The 23,503-nt window shown below is 37.4% G+C and overlaps 1 protein-coding gene and 1 long non-coding RNA gene across 2 annotated transcripts; both read left to right on the top strand.

The window, feature by feature from the left end:
- Positions 1-6,960: 6,960 nt before the first annotated feature.
- LOC115923514 lies at positions 6,961-12,834 on the top strand. Its single transcript, XR_004063941.1, has 2 exons — positions 6,961-7,416; positions 12,446-12,834. It is a non-coding gene; the product is annotated as an uncharacterized LOC115923514 (long non-coding RNA).
- A 5,886-nt stretch (positions 12,835-18,720) lies between these two features.
- On the top strand, positions 18,721-21,318 carry LOC105447641 (mucin-17-like). Its single transcript, XM_030984156.1, has 2 exons — positions 18,721-20,785; positions 21,160-21,318. Exons 1-2 carry the CDS (start codon positions 18,764-18,766, stop codon positions 21,316-21,318), a joined length of 2,181 nt encoding a protein of 726 aa, XP_030840016.1. The 5' UTR covers positions 18,721-18,763.
- The last annotated feature ends 2,185 nt before the right edge of the window (positions 21,319-23,503 follow it).

Raw genomic sequence — 23,503 nt, 5'->3', positions numbered from 1 at the left:
CCCCAACTTGGAAAAAGATGGGCGAATTGCACCAGTGCATGCATTTCAGTCCCATTCATATAAATTCATCCAGGTCCAACTGCAAATGTCCACCAAAGTTTAATGTTCGGTTAGGAAAGGTACAAATTAATTAATTTAATTTATTCGTGCAGTTGATAACAATGTAGGTCCTCCACGTCATTAGGAATAATCATGTTGTAGTCTATATATACATTTGCCGATGGGTCTGTTGCTTAGAGAGAGATCTAGACCCTATATACCCTAGACTAGATCTAAATAGACCTAGGTCTAGATCTACAGTTGCCGATTTAGGAAATTAGATCTAGATCTGGACCTAGTCTAGTATTAGTAGATCTAAATTGGAGTAAATCTAGGCCTATAGTCTACTAATATTTCTATAATAGACCTAGATCTAGTCTACTAGAGTAGATCTAGGTCTAGTCTATAGATCTAGTAATAATAGTCTAGATCTACTATTTACTAGTAGGTCTAGGTCTATTTATAGTAATAGTCCACTAAACTAAATAGAATAGTACTAGGCTAGACCTAGTAGTAGCAGTACTAATTAAGCACTAGATCTAGGCCTAGTACTAGTACTAGTACTAGACCTAGCTATCACCTAGTCTAGATCTAGTTCTGGTCGACTACTAGTAAATCTACCACTAGATCCAATATTATTTAGTACTAGTAGGCCTATAAGATCAATTTTTATTTTTATTTATTCCATCATTGCTTTGCTATGTTCAGCATTCAATGGCTTTAGAGGCATAAGTGTCGGCTAAATTCAGACATTCTCACCGCCATGGCTGTATAGTTTCCTGCATTATGATTGGTTAAAACCGTACAGCCATAAAACTATACAGACATTTCCGCCGCCATGGCTGTATAGTTTCCTGCATTGTGATTGGATAAAACCGTACAGCCATAAAACTATACAGACATTCTCGCCGCCATGGCTGTATAGTTTCCTGCATTGTGATTGGTTAAAACCGTACAGCCATAAAACTATACAGACATTCTCGCCGCCATGGCTGTATAGTTTCCTGCATTATGATTGGTTAAAACCGTACAGGCATAAAACTATACAGACATTCTCGCCGCCATGGCTGTATAGTTTCCTGCATTGTGATTGGTTAAAACCGTACAACCATAAAGCTGAATGGATGTATGGTTGTTCGCAATTATGGCATTTCGGCCCGCAAACGTAACAACCTTACATACGTTCTATAGCTGTATGGTTGCATAGTCGTATAGTTGTAGTTTCCTGCGTTCTGATTGGTTAAAACCTTACATCCATTCGATGGATGTATAGTTGTATAGTTGTCATCTTTATGGCGCGATCCGCCCGTCATAGGCGACCTTACCCCCTCCCCCCAACGGAGTAAAATGTCAATTTTTCAAATTTCGAGACCAAAAAAAAAAAGCGTCCTCTTAACCCCCCCCCCCCCCGCTTATTCAGCGGCTGGCTGAGTCGATGCGAAATTTTCGACCCGATTTAAAAATGTTAAAACCCCCCCCTTGAAAAAATCCTGCGTACGCGCCTGATCAAACACATAATGAAAATATACTGGTGCATGCCAATAAGTTCTTTTCAACAATAAGCAAGAGGTAAACATAAATTTAAAATATCAAATAATTCACACCAAACATATCATCATTAAATATCATCAATGCTGTATTGCATTTTGAAACGTACATTTAGGGTTTTGTGGAAAAGACTCATCAGGTATGCATCCACGGAATACGAAGGTTATTTCAAACATTATACAGTACTTGTAAATATGCTAAAATGTCTTTATCTTTTGCATCATCATCCTCATCATCTGCATAGATTGTTTAACTGAAGACAAAAGAGGTATTCAAAACAGTACTGCGTGGTATAGTCTCTTTCTTGCACGCCATGGTCATCATGTTCTAGCTGAAATGTTTATATGTTGATCGTAACGAAACAAGGCAGTTCTTGAAAAAAGAAGATGGTGGAGTTTTTCAATGGGAAATATGACTAATATAATCATCAACGTTACTTTTTTGTTCATCACTGTTTTTCATAAATGTTTGTGACTAGAGTATCAGAAGCAAGTCAGTTTAATAACACAATGTCTTTGTAGGGTATTTCAATAAAATTTAGTACACAGTCTCAAACGCTACAAAGTTTACCAATGCTAAAAGGTTATCTTCATCCAAGCGAACACGTAATCTTTGATTAAACAAATATTATCAGCTGAACAATGCATGATAAACATGGAAATATCATTTTGACTAAAAAAAATAATTTCTCATCATACAAATAAATTAAAAAAAGCAACATTATATTGTATGATTGTAGGATAGTTTAAAGTACCAAATACAATTATGATGAGAATAAATTGAGAAGTAAAAATAAAACCATTAAATGTGAACTAGTATACATTGTGTTTTGACAGAATTTTTTTGTGTGGAAATGTAAGTTATATTCATGTTCTAATAAAGGCATCAACCCCTGTAAATAGAAACATTTAACAGAAATAAACACATTTTCAATACAAAGATACGATATGAGAATTCATGGAACTGAAATCCAAAACTCTAATATGCATTACTGATTTCTAAAATGAGGTAAGTATTACCTGATAAATAGCTGTTCTGAGCTAAACATTTGAATATCAAAGATTTATACAGTAGGTTTGCGGGTGCACCATGTGTGTGAGAGAGAGAGAGGTTTGAGGAGTCCTAAAAAGGACCCTGACTCGGTAATCTTTCTTGGAGGAGTGTAGTCCTGAAAAAGGACTGTCTGTTATCTTTCTTAGCATATAGTTCTCAGGAGAACTATAGCGCTTGGAGAGGATGAGTGGCTCGACGTTACAAGCAGCATCAAAGATTTATGTTTGCAGGATTTCATTACAGTACTGTAACAGAAAACTGACACAGGTACAACCATTCAGTTCATTGTTTCAGAAATCATGGACAATGTTACCAGTTCACTTTAAATCAATTCATTGATTATATAATCGATACATTTCATTGCGATTACTGAATTCTACACTCAAAAATAATTATGAGTGGAGTTTTCTATATGATATTTAAAACGTTTACAATTAAACAGTATAAAAGAGAGATTGAGGTATTGAAACATTGAAGCATTGCCACAACGATCAATATGATTGATTCTAGTTTCTTAAGCATGCTCTTCAACAAAAGTTCTTCAAGTTTCTTCACACGTATGTCATCCAAGCGATAGTGGTTGAAGCAGCGAAGATTCTTGATCTGCTGAAAGCAAAAAACTGCTTGAAAGCAAAAGGAAATAGGAGAAAGAAAAATCATAATAAAACAAATTCAAGTCAAATTCAATAGAAAATCATTATCAGAATGTCAATTACGAAAGGGAACTTTACAGTGCATTATATTTATGATTAGGTGAAATTATTTTGTGTAGTTTTGGTTCCAACTTTTAGAGAGGCTCTTAAATTAGATACTTTAATTGGTATAACCTTAGTATAAGCAATTTTTGTTGAGGATTACAAAAAAACTTAGACGCTAATCTCGATAGGACCACTCATTCCCAAAACCTAAACATTAAAAACAATTAATTAGGAATATCTCAAATTTCAACTATTTGGAAATGATCAAGAAGGGAAGAAGATAAATTTTGACTTGTTCACAAGCATAGACAGTGGTTCATCATCAGAATCGCCATCGAAGCCATCTGAACTACTTTGATATCACCATGCCAAGTCACATCTGCAGCTCTGAATGTATTCAGTGAATTGCTTCAACAATTCCACACCGCTCCCACTTTGAGGTCACCATGCCAAGTCACATCTGCAGCTCTGTGTTCAGTGAATTATCAAGAACCCATCTAACCAGCATGTTGGTCCCTGTATCCAATCGAATTTTGTAGAATAAAAGAAATAGTTTCAGCATACAAATATACAATGACACTCGAGGATCTAGCTGAAACTATTCGCATCGAAGGAACATCAACTAGTGCTATTTACCCGAGGGCAATCGGCCCGAGGGAGAATAGTACTAGCAGGGGCGTAAATCCCGGGGGGGGGGGGCTGCATCCCCCCTGGTTTGAAGTAGGGGGGGTGGCCTGTACAATCATCCCCCCCTGATTTTACCCAAAAAAAAGAGAGGAAAAAAAGAGAGGAAAAAAAGGATGAAGAAGAAGAAGAAAAAATGTGATTGTTTCAATTGCAGCATAATGCATGAGAAATGAGTTATTTTGTTTATGTATAGCCTACACGTATACAGTATGTCACAATAAGGAAACGTCAAGGCTTCTGCGCTTCGCGCGAGCGGGGGAAACTGAATTCAGATAAATAGGGCTTATTAAGAGTCGAAAACGGTGCAACGAATCGTCTTCTTTCTATAATAATTAAATCAAACGTCTAAGCTTTTCACGCTTCGCGCGGGAAGGGGAAACTGAATTCAGACGAGAATTAAGAGTCGAAACAGTACATTCAATCGTCTGCATTCTCTAATAGTTTAAGGAAACGTCAAGGCCTTCGCGCTTCGCGCGACAGGGGGAAACTGAATTCAGATAAATAGGGCTTATTAAGATCCGAAAACGGTGCAACGAATCGTCTTCTTCCTTTAATAATTAAATCAAACGTCTAAGCTTTTCACGCTTCGCGCGGGAAGGCGAAACTGAATTCAGACGAGAATTAAGAGTCGAAAACAGTAAACTCAATCGTCTGCATTCTCTAATAGTTTAAGGAAACGTCAAGGCCTTCGCTCTTCGCGCGAGAGGGGGGAACTGAATTCAGATAAATAGGGTTTATTAAGATCCGAAAACGGTGCAACGAATCGTCTTCTTCCTATAATAATTAAATCAAACGTCTAAGCTTTTCGCGCTTCGCGCGGGAAGGGGAAACTGAATTCAGACGAGAATTAAGAGTTGAGAACAGTACACCCAATCGTCTGATTTCTCTAATAGTTTAAGGAAACGTCAAGGCTTCCGCGCTCCGCGCGAGAGGGGGAAACTGAATTCAGATAACTATGGCTTATTAAGAGTCGAAAACGGTACAACGAATCGTCTGCCTTCTCTAATAATTTAATGAAACGGCAAAACTTCCGCGCTTTGCGCGGGAGGGGTAAACCGAATTCAGACAAAGATTAAGAGTCGAGCACGGTTTAACAAATCGTCTACTTTCTCTTATAATTTAATTAAACGCCAAAACTTCCGCCCGGGAGGGGGGGGGGGGGGAGGGGGGAACTGAATTCAGATAAGGATTTACAGTCGAGAACGGTACAGCAAATCGTCCCCTTTCTATAATAATTTAATGAAACGCCAAAGGTTTCGCGCTTCGCGCGGGAGGGGGGGGGGATTTATTCAGACAAGGGTTAACAGTAGAGAACGGTACAATAAATCGCCTTGTTTTACTAATAATTTAAGGAAACGTCTAAGCTTCCGCGCTACGCGCGGTAGGCCTATCACCCACACACCCCTAATGAGCGAGCATGTGAGTGTGTGTGTGTGTGTGTGTGTTGTGTGTTTGTGCGCGCGCGATCGCGCGCGCTTGCGTAAATTAGTGTGGGCGTGTGCTACTGCTAGTATGTGATGGCTATCGCCGATCATCCCCCCCCCCCCCCCCCACTCCTCGGTACGGATTTACGCCCCTGAGTACTAGTGATGCTCCTATGTGCGAATAGTTTAGCTTGTTCCGAGAATGAGTCATTTTATATTTGTTTTATATCCCTTCCATATGTTCATTCCTTGTACACTTCTGTAACATGTACCGTATACTCACATTCACATCTCACATTTTCTCTCTCTCTCTCTCTCTCTTTCTCTCTAAGTGACATATGACTTTGGCGATCATGCTGTTCCACAACCCTCGGCTCCTAGCCTTCTGTATTAGTACCACTCCCAGTTCTTTCACTCCTCTCTCTTTCAACAATTTCTGCAGACTATCCATCCATAGTATCCTCCTTCTTCCCCTACTCCTTCTTCCCACAATTTTCCTGTCAAAGCAAGATTCTCTAGGCCTTCTTTACGTGTAATGTGACCCATGAACTTCAATTGCCTAATCAACATCTCACGTATCATTTTCCTTTGCACTCCAGCTCGTGTAAGAACTTCCTTATTACTAACTTTGTCAGTCCAGGGGATTTTCATCATTCTTCTTAAAAACCACATTTCGCAACTTCCAAACGCTTTTTAGTATAAGAGGCTAATTTAATGTCCACGTTTCACTACCATACATAAGTACTGGGTAGATGTAACAATTCAATACTCTTATTTTGGTCCTCTCCCTCATTGTTCGATATGTCAGAATTTTGCCTCACATTCTCACATTCAGAAAAGAAATAAAAGAAAATTGCACAGCTCAATAAAAAACGTTGAAGGATGTTTATACAAATAACGCACGGCCCAGAGTGCAATAGCGGTGAATGCAGTACGCGCGAGGTTTCTTTAGATTGGTGCCGCTCTGTGCAACGAGCCGCGGCGAGTTTACAGTGCGAACCATCTGAAGAAACCGAGCGTACACTGCATTTACGTTTCGCACAACAGGGTCCACGGGATTCATTGCCCTGATTAAAAATAAAATCCACAGGGGGTCTAGAGACGAGTCTTCATCAGACAGCTGAAATTCCTGGCTTCATTATGAAATCCAAAAGTCAAAACGGGCCTAAATCCAAGGCAAAAGTAAAATAAAAATTTGCTTTCTACAATAATACCCCGCTAGCGCTCTAGCTAGCTAGCTAGAGCTAAGCTACGCGTACGCTGCGCTGGGGATCATGGTGGGGCGTACAATATTAGCTACGCGTAGCCTACACCATGCGAAAATGACAATGACAATGACAATTTATTCTCATGTCACCCACATTGGGGTATTGGAGAAGTTTACAATCAGTTTGAGTTTGTCAATTAAACACTGTGAAATATACAATACAAATAGAATTAATGTTAATCCATACAAAATAACACTAGTGATGACAATAGTGAGAAAAATTATGATGATAATGATAATAATGTGACGGTCAGCGTAAAATCTAACTTGTTCATTTTTATAAAACTGACTTGAAACACCAAAATATATATGTGGGACTGATTTTTCGATCTTTTCATATATTTTTGTCTATTTCACTTGTTAAATTGCTGAGTTATACTGTCAGGCTGACTTACCATTATTCTAAATGTCTGTACTCTCGGAATAAGGCTCTTACTTTATTTTGATCAATATATTTCTCTTTGTATAAAGGTTACAAATTATTTGATGTAATCGCACTTACTTTGAAATAGTTATTGCGAAGATTTATGAATATTCATGTGCGTACATATTCGCGTGGTTTAAGCATACGCGCATAGCGCATGGTAGTGCGCTGATATGTGATAGCCGAGTTTGATCGATGTGGCTAGGCTGTACACTTTGGCATTAGATGCGCTGTGAAACTGACCTGTCTGTGAACCTTGTTGAACCGAGATTTACGGTAATTATTCCTTTCGTTTCCGCCCATTGCTATTCATATGCAGATTAGCTGATTTGCATTGCACCAACAACAAATGTTGATCAATCTATTGGACTTTGTACCAAAATTGATGTTTTAATGTTTATTTTAGAGTTAAATGTGTATTTTCATGGTTTTTAAGGCCGAATCGAATACAGGCCAGAAGCAGATTGGCCAAAATCTAGCCAAAATGGGATGGCCCAAAACTAGCCAAAATGGGATGGCCCAAAACTAGCCAAATTGGTATTGTGCATATGATTAGTATGACTGCTGTGTATATGGATGCTTGTTATATTGGTATTCATTTATCAGATAATAGTTATCAATATGTATGCTTGGAACTGAAACAGAATACACAAAAATGGACATGAATTCTTGGATTTTATATTACTGTGCCAGTAATTATTTATTGAATAATGCAACACTTAATAAAATGTCTTTACAATTATATTGCATTACAGAGATGTCAGTTCAGATATCACAGTCACTGTTAAGAAATGAGCATTGGAAGTGTAGGCCAAGAGCATTAGTTTTAACATGGAAATTTTTGGTAACAAGCTGATTTTTTCAGGATAGGTCCAGGAATATGTCTAGATTAACATACTAAAAGTCCTCATAAATCCTCCTTGAGCGTTTTCCGCAATCCAAGATGGCGTCCAAAATGGCCGCCATGTCCTGAATTTCTTATAGATTTGCAACTAGATAACCCAAATAAAAAAATTAAATGTCTAAATATATGTTTTTTAGCATAAGGAACTCAATAAAATACATGTTGATAAATTCTTAAACACACAAGTAGCTATAAACCACTTTTAGCCCTTTTCGAAATCCAAAATGGCGCCCAAAATTGCCGCCATTTCCTGTATTTCTTCTAACTTTGCAACTAGATAACCCAAATACCAAATTTAAATGTCTAAATATATGTTTTTCAGCATGAGGAACTCAACCAAATAGTTATTACAAAATTTTGAAACACACAAGTAGCAGTATAACCACTTAAGCCTTTCCCGAAATCCAAAATGGCACCCAAAATGGCCATTATATCCAAATTTATCTCATTGTAAGTAGATACGTAATGAATATAATCAAATGTCTAGACTAGAAAAGCACCGTTAAAATACTTATCAATACAACAATCTTTTAATTGAAAAATACTTCTTATGCATAAAGTACACACACACACACACCGACATACACATATGGCTGCTTCCATCATCCTCAACGATATCGGACTGACAGTGTGCAACCGTGAAGAGTACTCAACATTAGATGGAACTGAAAATGTAGACACATTAGTACCAAGGTCGCTAAAGCTTTTTATACATAATGACTGTAAAAGGTGCGGTATGGATGTTGCTTTGTTGCAGCACTAGTTGGAAGTAGACTTTTTAACTGAAAGGATGAACTCGGAGAACTGCGACCAATTGCCCATTTAATTGTATGCAGTGTGACGGTAGTCATCAAGAACTGCTGGCCCCATAAAGGCTTTCCCGGCTCTTTTTTTACCCCGTCATGGGTGCTTCCACTGCGAATGTATCAAGCAAGCCATAGTCAAGTTTCTTGTGGACCATATTGAAAGTTTTACGACTGCCCTGACGGTAGATTGCAGAGACCGTATCACACCCTGTCATAGCTTAAAGAAACATCAGGCAATTTCTAGTGTCCCCTATGGCATGCTGAATTTCATGAATGTTGAAGACCGTGACAGGATTCTGCGGCTCAGCGTGTGCATATCTGTAGAAGTGGTTGCCGGAGCAACTAGCATGACCAGTAAATATGTGTCCTTTAATACCAACGACAACAACGGGCACCTACTCTGCTACTGCTTGTGCTGTAGAGACAATCAGGTTAGTGGCATCCGCTTCTGTCTGTTTGATACCGGAATGTATTTTGTTACATAGAGTTTGTTAAAGCCTCATCTTATTGTTGCTGTTGGCAATGAAAGCTGTGTTGGGTTGTGCTTGTTGGCATATAATATATTATCATCAAATAAAAAGGTACATCTTTGGGCTATTCGTCTCTGCTCAGCTACCTTTGTCGAAGTTGCACTTCCATATCCATCGAACACCACCGTCAAATGAGCTCCATAATGCTTAAGGGTGCAGTAGGCCACCACCATCTTAAACAAAGAGACCATTTCTGGCACGTTGGATTGCTTGGAAAACGAATTCAGCAGGAGACCCAGAGAACTCTTTGTTGGCTTCCGCATCAACCCACCTTTGAAAGGGAAAGTGTGTGGGAATATGTTCATAAGCAGTGTTGTTATTCAGGACACATGTTATTCTGTTGAACAGTAGTGTTGGGTTGACTTATGTGCTTTGTCCCCTGATTTTCACTCTCTTACTCTTGGCACCAATGGTCTTCACCTCGTCCTTACGATGTACGTAGCTTGAATTCTGTAAACTTCCTACCATGCATTCGTTTTGGATGCCGCTACTTGGCCGATTTGTACAGGTTAATCACAATTAACAGATAAGCCAGCGACGATGCCAGTTGACAAGGAGACCAGGCAATTAGTTTCGTATCAAGCAAATGGTGATGTGCCTGCAGCCATCCAACAAAGATACATCTTTCTTTTTTGTCTCTTGACCTGGTACTTTGCTGTATGTCTTTATGCTGCTCTGGTGTACCAATGTGTACTCCGGTGAACTGTTCTAGTTCATCACAGGTAGGAACACAGTGAGGAAGTGCATGAACCCACTTTAATAGCCAATGTACTGTCTGTGATTCCACTTCCACAAGTCATTTCTCTAGATGTTTTCAGCTGCCGCATCAGGAACTTTTCAATGGTCTGATCAGAGAAGTTTCCATCCCAGAATGAATCCACACGGCGGATCATGAAGTATCCCATTTCTGCGAATTGTGTATATTCATTTCCTGGCATGGTTTGCTCTAGAGCTTCCATCTGTTGCAAAAACAACCTGTCATATTTGAGCTAGGGAAGATGTCCTGGAGCATGGAAATGTTGTATCATTTCCCTCACACAGCTGAGATGGAGCTTCCAGTCCCCTGTCCTTTCAGCTGGAATGAAACATTGCAGAAGAGACACATAAATGTCGGATTTACTGCAACCAAAGTTTCCCTGTCCTACTGTGTCCTGCTGCCCATTCAATGAGTTGTGAAATGATCTGACTTTAACTGTTTGACACACTCTTCTCAGGTACAGCAGTCACCTTCTTGTCCTGGTTGAGGAGTGCACCATACAGATTCGCTAAGTGGTCCTTATCTATGCTGTCTAAGACGCCAGGTTTACCCATCAACACGCCAATGAGGGTAGCTAAAGTAAGAATGTGAGCACGAAGAGAAGGGGAAAATGCATGACCAGATTGCATAACTTGTATGACAGACCCTTTGGCGTACATTGTCTCCCATAGCTCTACAAGCATACTTCTGCCAAGGACGTGGACTATATGCTGCCGAGATATGACATGAGGAGGTGAAATCCACCAAAACGGACGATTACTTTTCCTAGGTCTTGAGAAGAAGCTACAATCTCTGCTACCTTGATGTACGAGGGCTGGTTAAATGTTACTGCACATATTCTTAAGTTATATGTTTTTCACATTGTGACTGTGCAAAGTATTGTGCCGCGTGTAGATGGTACTCGGATTGGAGGGGTCTAAATTTATGAAGGGCAGAGTTTCAATTCTCGTACTGGTCACTCTGCATGGCCACTTTCATGAAACCAATCCATGAAGGACAAAGCTCATGTTGCTCAGCTCAAGATGTATATCTGTTCACGTGAGCCACACTTCCGGTGTTTATACGAAGCCATTCCAACAATATTGGCGACAGAAATGACCTGGTCTACTAGCAGAGATGACATGGCATGTGCTATTGAGGTATATTTCCAGTTTGACTTTTGCCTTTGCGACAGTAATTGGTACTAATGTGTCTCCATTTTCAGTTCCATCTAACGTTGAGTACTCTTCACGGTTTGCACACTGTCAGTCTGGTGGAAGCAGCCATATGTGTGCATGTGTGTGGGTGGGTGGGTAGGTGTGTATACGTTATGTATAAGAAATATTTAATTGTTTAATGAAAGGTTTATTTGTACTGATATGTATTGAAATAGTGTTTTTCTAGTATAGACATTTGATTGTATTCATAACGCACCTACTTTAATACAGTGAGATAAATTTGAAATAATGGCCATTTTGGACGCCATTTTGGATTTCGGAAAAGGCTCAAGTGGTTTTACTGCCACTTGTGTGTTTCAAAATTTATTGATAAGTATTTGGTTGAGTTGCTTATGCTAAAAAACATATATTTAGACATTTAAATTTTGTATTTGGGTTATCTAGTTGCACAGTTATAAGAAAGTCAGGAAATGGCAGCAATTTTGGGCGCCATTTTGGATTTCGGGAAGGGCTAAGGTGGTTTATAGCTACTTGTGTGTTTCAAAATTTATCAACAAGTATTTTATTGAGTTCCTTATGTTAAAAAACATATATTTAGACATTTAAATTTTGTATTTGGGTTATCTAGTTGCAAAGTTATGAGAAAATGAGGAAATGGCGGCCATTTTGGACGCCATCTTGGATTACGGAAAACGCTCAAGGAGGATATACGAGGACTTTTAGTATGTTATTCTAGACATATTCCTGGAGCTATCCTGAAAAAATCAGCTTGTTACCAAAAATTTCCAGGTTTAAGCCTATTTTGACCTAATGCTCTTGGCCTAGTGGTGAACATATTCCCTTTATTTATTACTTTTGGTTGAGAGATTTTACTCTTTGTAGCTAATAAATCATTAGCTACGCTGAAATTAGGTGTACTTCAGGTCGCTGGATAGTTTGACTAACTGATCCTTTGCGGGTATACCTAAAGGTCTAACCAATTCCAATCTGGTTTCTGTGACAAGTAGTTCTAAGAATGTTTATACATGTACAAACTTTTATCTATTTGTGAGATATTGAATATTAGTGCTACTGCTTATTATTCAATGGAGGACTGATTATTTAATTGGTCATTGGAACATTTTCTCTTTTATTATCGATTTTTACTCTAGACTATAGACCATATCTGCTGTGTGACCTAATACATTACTAGTAATATGAATTTCTGGAGGACGAGGCTGAGGGCCTCAGTATTAGTCTGTCACCTGTACCTAGTAGTTTAAGAATATATCTATCTACATGTAAAGCAGTTGTAACTTATATATATTGAACATTTGTATATTTAATAATTGTATTCTATATAGTTGTACTTTAAATATATTCGTCATATTTATGAACAAAGTAAATACGATCTGATGCTATTACTTGCATAAGATTTAGTCACTTGTAAATAGATTCACAATTCAACAATTAATGATGTACAAATTAATATAAGTAGCTTATGTATTTATGGAGCTGTAACTTACATGTATATTTTATCTTAGTAACACTTATTGATAATGATCCCTTAATAAGCACTGAATTACAGAGAGCAAGGAACGAATCCCTAGACAAACCGGTTGTCTTAAGATTGAAGTACGTTTAGAACTGATTAGTAATTCTGGAAGTTAGCAATAGGATAGGAATTGGAAATTTGAGGCTATAACCTATTGTAAAGACCTAAGGATTAAAGATCGCATGGTTATGCCGACAGAGTGAGCTGCCATGACGAGATTAGGGGTGGATAGACCAGTAAGTAAAATACCCGTTGAGCGGTGAATCCGAATACCATAAGTTGATTATGCCTAGGCAATAAGAAGGAAGGCAGTTAAGTATTTGTACTTGAACTTGGAATGAAGTAATTATTGGATGGCTGCTGGTCAGCCTAGATTGACCGTAAGATGAAGTGGCTATGTTATGCCCGGAATAGAATTACTTTCTCATGTTTTAGTAGGAAAGAAAAGGTACACTTTGGAATAGAATTCAGTTGCTAATGATCTATTATTGTAACATCTTAAACCTGTCCCTATAGAACTCTTTAACATAATACTGCATCTACTATTATAGTCTATACAATTAAGTTAGTATCACTTAGGTAAATGATTGGTTGTCTGACAAAAGTGACAACACATCTATATATAATGTACATTTGAACTCTTATACTTAGTAATTGCATTGCATACATTTTCGAGTTGAATTACGTCAACGTTGAATTAGGCATGAAAGCCTCACTGTTAATTGAAATCCATTAATAAAGTGTTACTTGTTATTTGTTCACCTGAACAATTAGGCTGACAGATTCATTCTTACAAGTTACAGTAATACATGTCTGGTTACACATTAGTTACAGTAGTTAGTTAAGTGTGAATGGTGATTGGTATTTTTACATCTTCTTTAGATAGCGCGATTGAGAACTTGAAGAACGAAATCATTGTCTGGTTCTATTCAGACACTTATCCATGTCATTGTGCCTTTAGATTGCTCGCTACCTTATGGGAGGATTGGGATAGAGGACGTGAGAGAAAGTGCCCCAAGTTACGAGTGCGAATAATGTGTGTGTTTTAACTGCGTGTACAGGACACCCAGTGTGCCCTGTCACATGTTTGCAGTGTGTTGTGCAGAACGTTAGAGAATCTGAGCTGTACAAGTCTGATACAAATATTAGGATTAAATCATGCTTACAGAGTACTGACAGAATTATTCAGATCTTATGATGATGCTTTAACTCACCTAAATGAAGAAATACAAGCTACTTGAAGTGTGGAACAGTGTGGAGATGAGCCAGGCTGCTCGTGGCACGAGTTGAATCTAGCGCGAATGTTTACGAGAGCCCAGGGTTCAGGTCAAAGGTTGACCATTAGTGCGTTGTGTTGAATTCAAGAGGTGCGAAATGAGCCAATGAGAAGGCTGTGATTTGTGAATAATTAAGTCATTTAAATATCGTTTATTGTGTGATCCAACAGGTCTGGTATTAATCTCTTTACAACATCAAGTTGTAAAGAGAAGAGAATCTAGCGCTCTTAATAAAGACTAGATGGTGGCAGCTTACTGTGTTGTGAATGTTGACTTGATTTTGGTGGCAAGCGATGCAAGCACCCCCCTTTCTCTCTCACTGGGGAATTACAACACCACCACCCCTCTTCCTCTTTACCCCCCTTCTTCCTCCCATATCCCCCTTCTTCCTTCCTCTATTGTATTATCTATTAACCACCCCCCCCTATTCCGTCACAATAACAATATTGATGATGATAATAATAATAATAATCAAAAACAAAACGATAATATTAATTAAAACGATAATTAATGACGAAATTAATGGAAGCAATTGAAAAAGAAATTTACTGGCACCAGTAAATTGATATCTGAATTAATGAATTACTGAAAATATTCTTGATATCAATTTAATAAATTGATATGAGACAAAAAAAGAGAAACATAAAGTTAATATTGAACTCATAACATGTTTTTGCACATACTTAAATTAATGAAAACGAAGCATTATTTTTCGACAGAATTTTACTAAGTTTAAACGTGTTTGTACATTATTGGAGTTAAAAAGCTGATCCATTTTCAGTGTATTTGGTCTTTCAATAAAATATTTATCGATGAACAATTTTCTTTCTGAACGAAAGGTAGGGCATACAAACAAGTAATGAAACTCATCCCCAAGCGATTGCAAATTGCACAGCGTACATAGCCTCATTTCTCTTGGAGTATTTGAATATCTACCAGCTACAATCGGCAGGTAATGATTGCCACAGCGAAAACGACTTAATATTGTCCGATCTCTTTTAATGAGATCGATTAAGTATCTTTCTAAACATAAAGAATGTTTGAAGATTCGATAGTTAACACAATGCGAATTATCGTACATACAAGCAGACCAATACTGAGCATGAGAATCTCTCAATCGACGTTCCACAGTTTGTTTGACCCACTCATAGCTAGTATCTTCACAAATTTCCCATAAATAAGACATCCCCATATTGTCCAGAGTCAGCTTGATTTTTTTTTAACCAAGGTGCCTGATATATATTCTTCTCAAAGAGTAATTTTAAGATAATATACACCTTAATACCAGAAAATTTATCCTGTCCACTATGTACAATCCTACACCAGAAGTTTATCATTCTGCTTTCGATATATTTCTCAAGTTTAAGCCTCCCCAATTCACCAAGTACCATACAATTTGCAGTTGTTTTGTTGACAGAAAGGGCTTGCTTACAAAATTTCATGTGGAAAATTTCAAGATCATGTAGCACTTCAAATCCCCATATCTCACTTCCATAGAGCAGAATGGGCAACACAAGTTGATCAAATAATTCCAAGAGGATATCAATAGGTAAGTGCAGTTGATAAGTTTTAGATAATAGACTATACATTGCTCGTCTAGCTTGATTAAGTTGCTTAATTTGAGCTTTACGAAATTTGTTGTTGTAGTTAAAAGTAGTTCCAAGATAGACGTATTCATCAACAACTTCTACAATATCATGATCAAATTTAAATATAGGAATTTTTTGAACTTTACCACGAGAAAATACAACAACTTTGGTTTTAGCTGTGTTAACTTGAAGAAACCATTTTTTTACAGTAATCAGATACTGCATCAAGAGCAAGCTGAAGTTCACTTTCAGTTTTTGCAAGAACTATTGTATCGTCTGCATACAGTAATGTAAAAAGCCTGAGATAAACATCTATACCTTTTTGATACGCAGCTGCATCAATCTTGTCAGGAAGAATATTTATGTTTTTTTTGCAGATCGAGGGAGCGTAGGCGCAGCTATACTACACGTACGCGCGCGCGCTGGATATCCATGGTAACGTGTAATATAACTTTTTGCGCTTTTTTTGTGCAAAATCGTGCTTGCATCAAAAATTTGTACATTTCATGTGACGCGTATTGACCAATCACGATGCTTAACATACTAGAGCCATTTTATAAAATATGTTTAGCTAGTGCTAAGCCGCCTATACAGGTACTGCATTGTAGGGCATTTATCGCACAGCTTGAATTGCATGGCTTGAGCGCCATGAAAGAGAGGGAGTTGGCCGTGCGCAGGCATTTGAAATGAGGGGGGGGGGGGGGAGGGGGGATGTACGCGCGCGCATAGTTCACTTTTTTCTGACATAGTACCTTTTTTTCCCTAGGGAAAAAAGGTACTATGCGTGACGTCAGCAATAAAAAAAATGAACTATTCCGATGTAGTCGGCAGGAAACGTCTTTTTATAGTAAATCTATTCTTTATCTTGTTTTGTACACTCCCAATGCAACAATCTTACGATAAAGGATATAATACAAGTTATTGTTCTTTCTGTGTGCATGCCTGTTACTTTTACCAAGACTGGGCCAAATTTCTTATATGTTCATGATTCCATAACCTTACAGTACTACTTATAATGCTCCACGATCAACTTTTTCTGATCGATTCCACACCGTTTCTTTCACAATGCAATCGCATGACCAGAACTCAACTTACCACAAAATTAATATTCCAATTTGGTTCATTAGCTGAAAATATTATAAACCAATGGTCATGTACATACATATAGCCTTCGCCAAAATTAGAAACACGTTCCTGTCCAGCTTTGTACTATGTCTGCTAAGTGCATTACTTGTTTCATATCTATATTTCCCTATTAATATTTAAGTGATTATGTAGCCATCATATATAATAGCAGTGTATTTCATTTTATCGATCGCAAGTTCGGTAATGAGCGCAAATCAATGGATGGCATTATACAGACCGGTCATGATTAATCATAACTCTCTATATGCTGCTAATGTGTGATTTTCTTTCACAGACCATGAAAACTATTCTCACCTGGATTTGTGTCTGGCCTGCGGCATTGTTTAAAAGTAGATGTTCCAGTCCTAGTGCTTCCTTCACATATTAGATAAAAACTAAACATATTTTTAAATTAGAGAGCAAGATCAGAGAAGTGCGCAAAATATATATCTACATTTATTTAGGTGGTTAGAAAAATACTAAAGGATGTACACTATATATTGAAGACGAAAAGGAAAAAAAAACACGAAAATTGAGTTGAATTATTCCCCCCCCCCCCTCTCCATTCCAATACCGACGCCAATTTTTAGACAGTTTATAGAAAACTGCATATTTTAAGGTATGAACCTTTTTTTCTTTCCGCCCACCGTAATCGCCCTCACCTCCTCTTCACAGCTAGATTTGGATCCCTGGTAAAGAGACTTCCAATAAATACATTCATATTTCAATCTCCACTTCATATCCTGGTGCCACCACTGCACATAGTCCAATCAGGAATTGGGATCGAGACTGTGAATCATGTAATGTAAATATGCTTTTAGTGAACTTTGAATTCATCGCCGCAGTCAAGATCTTAAACACCAAATTATAATATTATTAGATAACCCCATATAAATTTAAACGTGGCCCCTGCTGTAAATAGATTGGGCCTATTTCTGAGGAAATAAATGTTAATCATTAACTTAACATAGATAAAAGATAATGGTACACATTGCAGTACACTAAAAACACCCAAAATGTAAGTTTACATTATTGTTAAGATATAAACTAAACAACAGCTTTGGCAACTCTCGTGGAAATAAATGAAATGCAAAAGGAGACGAGGGAATAATAGTTACGTACTTAAAATCAAAGTTCCCAATTACTGTCTTCCTTTTTGTAAATATTTGTAAAGGTACACAAAAATTCTCCAACTAAAATCTACGGATGCCATTATTCTCGCATTTCATTTTGAATTTTATATTATGTATCCATATATATGAAGCATATATATAACACCATAAATGGAAGTCGAATAATACATATATCATTTTATTTTAAGTCTTATCTGTTTCAAGCTCTAGTTGGGCTATCAATTTGATACATGATTGGTCGGTAATTAACGTGAGAAATAGGCCCTGCACTGTTCTTTCCTTCATTAAATTTGTTTGATACGCTTAAAGAAATAGTTGAGTTCTAGGATGATGTATTTGTAATCGTTTTCATTGTTATTATGCAAATGCGGGAGAACATCAGAGAGAAAATGTTCCCTGACAAGCATGGTTCTTCATATGCCTTCATATTTTAAACTTCTTCTACTTCTATGACAATACTCAGCAGGATCCATAAATATAAAATGTAACAGGTTAAAAAGTGAGGCCCTCAGTTTTATGCCACATGTTTTTGTAGTCCCATATAAATCTTTCTGTTTACATGCTTGTTACTGTTAACAACAGTGGGCCAAATTTCTTATAATGTTCATGATTCCAGAAACTTGCAGTACACAACAATATTTATAATGCTCCATGATCAACTTTTTCTGATCGATTCCACACCGTTTCTCTCACAATGCAATCGCATAACCAGAACTCAACTTTATCTTGACTCGTATTTTATATCTCTTTTCTTGTCATCAGGTTACGAAATACCACTTCAGTCGAAGCTTGATTTCCAGACGAATCCACCATGCCTGTTGCACTTGGTGAATGGCGGGTGCGGATAGGAAGGTTCATACATTGGGTCAGAGAAAACGACATAAGAGAGCAAAAAGTAAAGGTAATGACGGAGAGAATCCGGCGACTCAAAATATTGAATAAGAGGCTCCTTGAAAAGAAGGAAGAATCTGAAGATAAATGCACGTCCGAGCAAGACGACCTGAGTGCTAAAATGGACAATGCCCCACATGAATCTAGTATCATTAATAACGACACGCTGATTGATTCTTACAAAGAGGACAGCTGCAGTAGAAATGATTCTACAATTGAAGACAACAAGACTCAAACGGAATCGACCACAAAACATAAAAGCAATGGAGATGACTCTATATTTCCTTTCTTCTTCACCCTGTTGCTGTCGTTCTTCTCTTTATTGTTCTCTTTGATATTTTTCTTTGTCGTTGATTGTTTAAATCTACTAGAGAGTTACAAGTCTTTGCTGAAGTGGAGTGGTGAATCTTCCTGGAGGAGTACATGTCTTCGAATAATCGTGTGCAGCACTTTGGCCTACATTGTTTCGTCATACGTAATACTTACCAATGAGGATGTGCAAAATAATCTGGTGATAATCGGGGATAAGAACGCAAAAGTTGAATGTTTCATTAAAGCGAACAAAACTCCTGCTGAATCTACAAACAAAGCAAACAACACTACAAATGAATCTACCAAAGAATGCAACAACTTTCCAACAAATACTACCTTTGAAGCGAACAACACCCCGTTCACTACCACAGATAGACCATCAGAAAGTAAACAGTCAAAGACAAAAACATCAAAGAGAAAAACTATAAAAGAAAAAAATACTACAACTAAATTAACATTAAGAGAGAACAGTACTCTACCTGAATCTCCAATCAAAAACAGCATTGCTCCAAAAGAATTTCATATCGACACTCTCTCTACCATAACAGAGAAACCGTCAAAAAGAAAAACATCAAGGAGAAAAATCACCAAAGAGAAAAAGACTGCAACTGAATCTACCTACATCTCGAACAATGCTATAACTGAAACTTCCATCAAGGCAAACAACTCTCCAACTAAATTGAACATTAAAAAAGATAACAACGCCCAACCTAAATCTACCATCAAAGAGAATAACTCTCCAACTGAATATATAACCAAAGACAACAACACATCAAATGGATCTGCCATCAAAGACAACAACACTAAAACTGAATCTACCATCAAAGACAGCAACATTCCCTCTACAATCAAAGAAAAGTCATCAAAGAGAAAAATATTAAGGAGAAAAACCGCCAAAGACAAAAACATCGCAACTGAATCTCACTTAGAAGAGAACACCACTACAACTGGATCCAGCATCGAAGAAAAAAGCTCCTCAACTGAATCTGCGATCGAATACAACAGCACATCAACTGAATTTGCTATCAAAGACAAGAACTCTCCAACTGAATGTACCATCAAAAAGAACAACTCTACAGCTAAATCTGCCAATAAAGGCGGCAATTCTACAACTGAATGTACCATCAAAATCAGCAACTCTACAACTAAATGTACCATTAAAGAGAACAACGCTACATCTGAATCTACCATCAAAGTCGAAAGAACTACAGCTGAACGAACCATCAACTGTAACGACACTACAACGGAATCAACCACCAAAGACAGAAACTCCGCTACTGAAGCTACCATCAAAGAGTACAACCGTTCAAGTGAACCTACCATCAAAGATACCAATCTTCCAATTGAACCTACCATCAAATACCACAACACTCGCATTGAACCTAGCATCAAAGACAACACCTCTACAATTCATTGTAACTTTAAAGAGAAAAACACTTCAACTGAATGTCCAATAAAAGGCAACAACTCAACAAGTGAATCTACTATCGAATGCAGCAGCACTACTAATGAACCTGCTATTAAAGAGAACCACACTCCATCTAGAACCCCTACTGAAGAGAACATCAATCAACCCGTGAAAGTGAACATCGCGCAGGCAGAATATCCAGTACGATCCAGAAACCAAAAGGTACGTATCCATTTTCACGAGGTATTATTCTTCTAATCGGATTTCCTTCAAAGTCTCGAGATAGGTGTACAATTTTTATTTAAATAACGAAAACGTCCGTATCATCCAATGCCACGCCATATACATGTATGCAGGCAAATAAATAATTAGATATAATTATATAGAAGTGCATGTAAACAATTATCAACTTTTACACTTTATTCTCTAGTACTGAGTGAGAAATTGTATCAGATTTTACAAACTTTCATTTTCTACTTCAAAATATCGATGATATTTCGTTTTCTATATTCATATTCAGTTTTTTTTCACTTACGATTGACGTATGTGCACATGTTCATTGTAAATTCATTCAGCCTTTCCACAAATTTGTATAGTTACTATCAGACGGGAAACACGGTATTTCGAGTCAGATTCAAAGCAGCCTAAAAGGAACCACTGATGACCCCGCCATGCAAGAGAGCACCTGCCTCCCTGAGATGCTCCTGGTAAAGGCTGGAGATGTAGAGCAAAATCCAGGACCATTTGATAGGTAGACATCTTGCTCTTCCCTTTTTTCTTCCTTTTTTAGGGGGAGGGGCAGTACTCAAGACATTTAATTATTTTTATGTTACCATTTCTCTTGGTGATTTACCACAATCCAACGAAGGATTATTTTACCCACACACGTCCATCCACTGTGGAATACCAATTTGTTTACATCTCATCGTATGAAAATGGATTCTTTACATTCAACTAGTTCCAATTAAAACATGGATTCTTTACATTCAACTAGATCCAATTAAAACATGGATTCTTTACAATCAACTAGATCCAATTAAAACATAACGTCAAACAAAAGTTCATCGATGAAAAAGGAAAGGAAAAAGAGGTATCTCTCAATGCTTTTAAAACATGTATCAAAGCTCATTGCTTCTATAAATAACATAATTGTAAAGCAATTGAACATGTACATAGTAACTGCTCTATAGAAATACATCGTTATTATTAAAATTATTATTATTATTGTCCTTAAATACATTTGACAGGTCCATTATTCCGTCTTTCAACCATGCCAAATTGCCGTATAAACTGAAAATATGTTAAGAATGGAATACTAAAAGGAAGAAAATATCGGCCCTAAAAGACCCAAATGGGTACTTGTTCTCGTTGAACTCGTTTCGAGATATCTTCCCTACCTCTATATCAAAGTAACTATTGATAGCAGAGTGAAACTATCGGCTAACACTACCAGAGGCGGATCTAGCTTTTTGCCAAGGGGGGGGGGGGTGACCCAGTGGCGGATCCAGGATTTTCCAATTATCGCGCCGTTTTACTCTTTTACTTTTTCCCTTCTTTTTTCTTCTTTCCCCCTTCTCCCCCTCCCTCTTTTTCACTTGGCCGCCCAAGGGGGGGGGGGGGGTTAAACTGCCGAATCCCCTAGATCCGCCCCTGACTACTTAAGCCTCTTACTACTCGCTGGTGAATATACTGCCTCATGATTGATTCTTCTACGTGTTTCAGTTTCTTGTTTAAACAGATCAGTAGACATACAAGAACAAATCATTTAATGTATGTTATTTTCCCGATTTCTTATTAACACAGATCAGCGAATATTCATGAAAAAGAACTTGTAAACCTGGCGTACGATGTGCCTTCATCAAAATACACAGAGTTGTGCATTGAACTTGATGTATCGTACAATCAGAGCCAAACTATTCTTCAAAAACATCTGTTAGATGTTACGAGATCACTGATTGCGGTATTCTGTGAATGGAAGAACAGACAGAGGGATAGCACAGGTTGTCGTCACGTAATTGCTGCGGCGCTTCGTGGTGTTCACCTTGACGCACTCGGTGACAAATTGTCTGGAGGTAAAGTTATTGTTTATTTCAAATGCACTTTAAAGATATTTTCTTGGCATCTAATATTATTCCATGTCATAACATTATTTTATGTTCATTATGCACGCATTATTGTCATTTCCTTGAGGGCGCGGGCATAATAAATAAGCTGACAAATTTGAAAGATAACTGTTGTAAAGCCGAAATACAAGAATTGGACACTGCAGGTGTCTTTTTCTACGAATCCTAAAGAAAAGTGGAAAATTCAAAGGCCTAAGACAGGCACATTTACCCATGAGTTCACTTCGTTCTTTAAATTCCTATTCATCATAAAATATTTTCCGTGAATCATACGATTAACCAATTGGTGCTTTAGATAAAGGTCAAGGAAATGTTTTTCTGGGGCTTCATAATCGAGCTTTTTGTTTGTAGGCTGGAAAAAGAAGAAGATATATACTTAAACTTATTGAATCTATGAAAACAAATTATAAATAACTTCCCGGAAACAACAAGATTAAAATTGTACTTGTTTATGCTTTCTTAAAATTCCAAAACAAAAACTCTTTTACTGATATTGAACAAAACATTCATTTTGAATCTTGGTAAAAAAAGAAAGAACCAAATCATGTTTTAGGTAAAAACGAAAATGGGATAACATATATAACAGTAACATTTACGCCCGAAAATACCCAAGGTGTATGGCTTCCTTGTAATAGTGAAATATAAAAACATTGCTGTACGTATTATGTTTACGGAGCAATTTTGTATAACCACTAGTCAAATGATCTAGAATAAAATTCCGTTCCCATTACATATATTTTCTTAAAATATACGGTGAAAAAAAGTATTCACTGATTTATTATGAAAGTTGTTCATGGACATCAGCATACAACAAATA

The sequence above is a fragment of the Strongylocentrotus purpuratus genome, unplaced genomic scaffold (genome assembly GCF_000002235.5).
Source record: "Strongylocentrotus purpuratus isolate Spur 01 unplaced genomic scaffold, Spur_5.0 spur5_contig_833, whole genome shotgun sequence".
NCBI classification, from domain to species: Eukaryota; Metazoa; Echinodermata; class Echinoidea; order Camarodonta; family Strongylocentrotidae; genus Strongylocentrotus; species Strongylocentrotus purpuratus.
The sequence above is the reverse complement of the archived record's forward strand: the minus strand, read 5'-3'. Positions and strand labels throughout refer to the sequence as shown.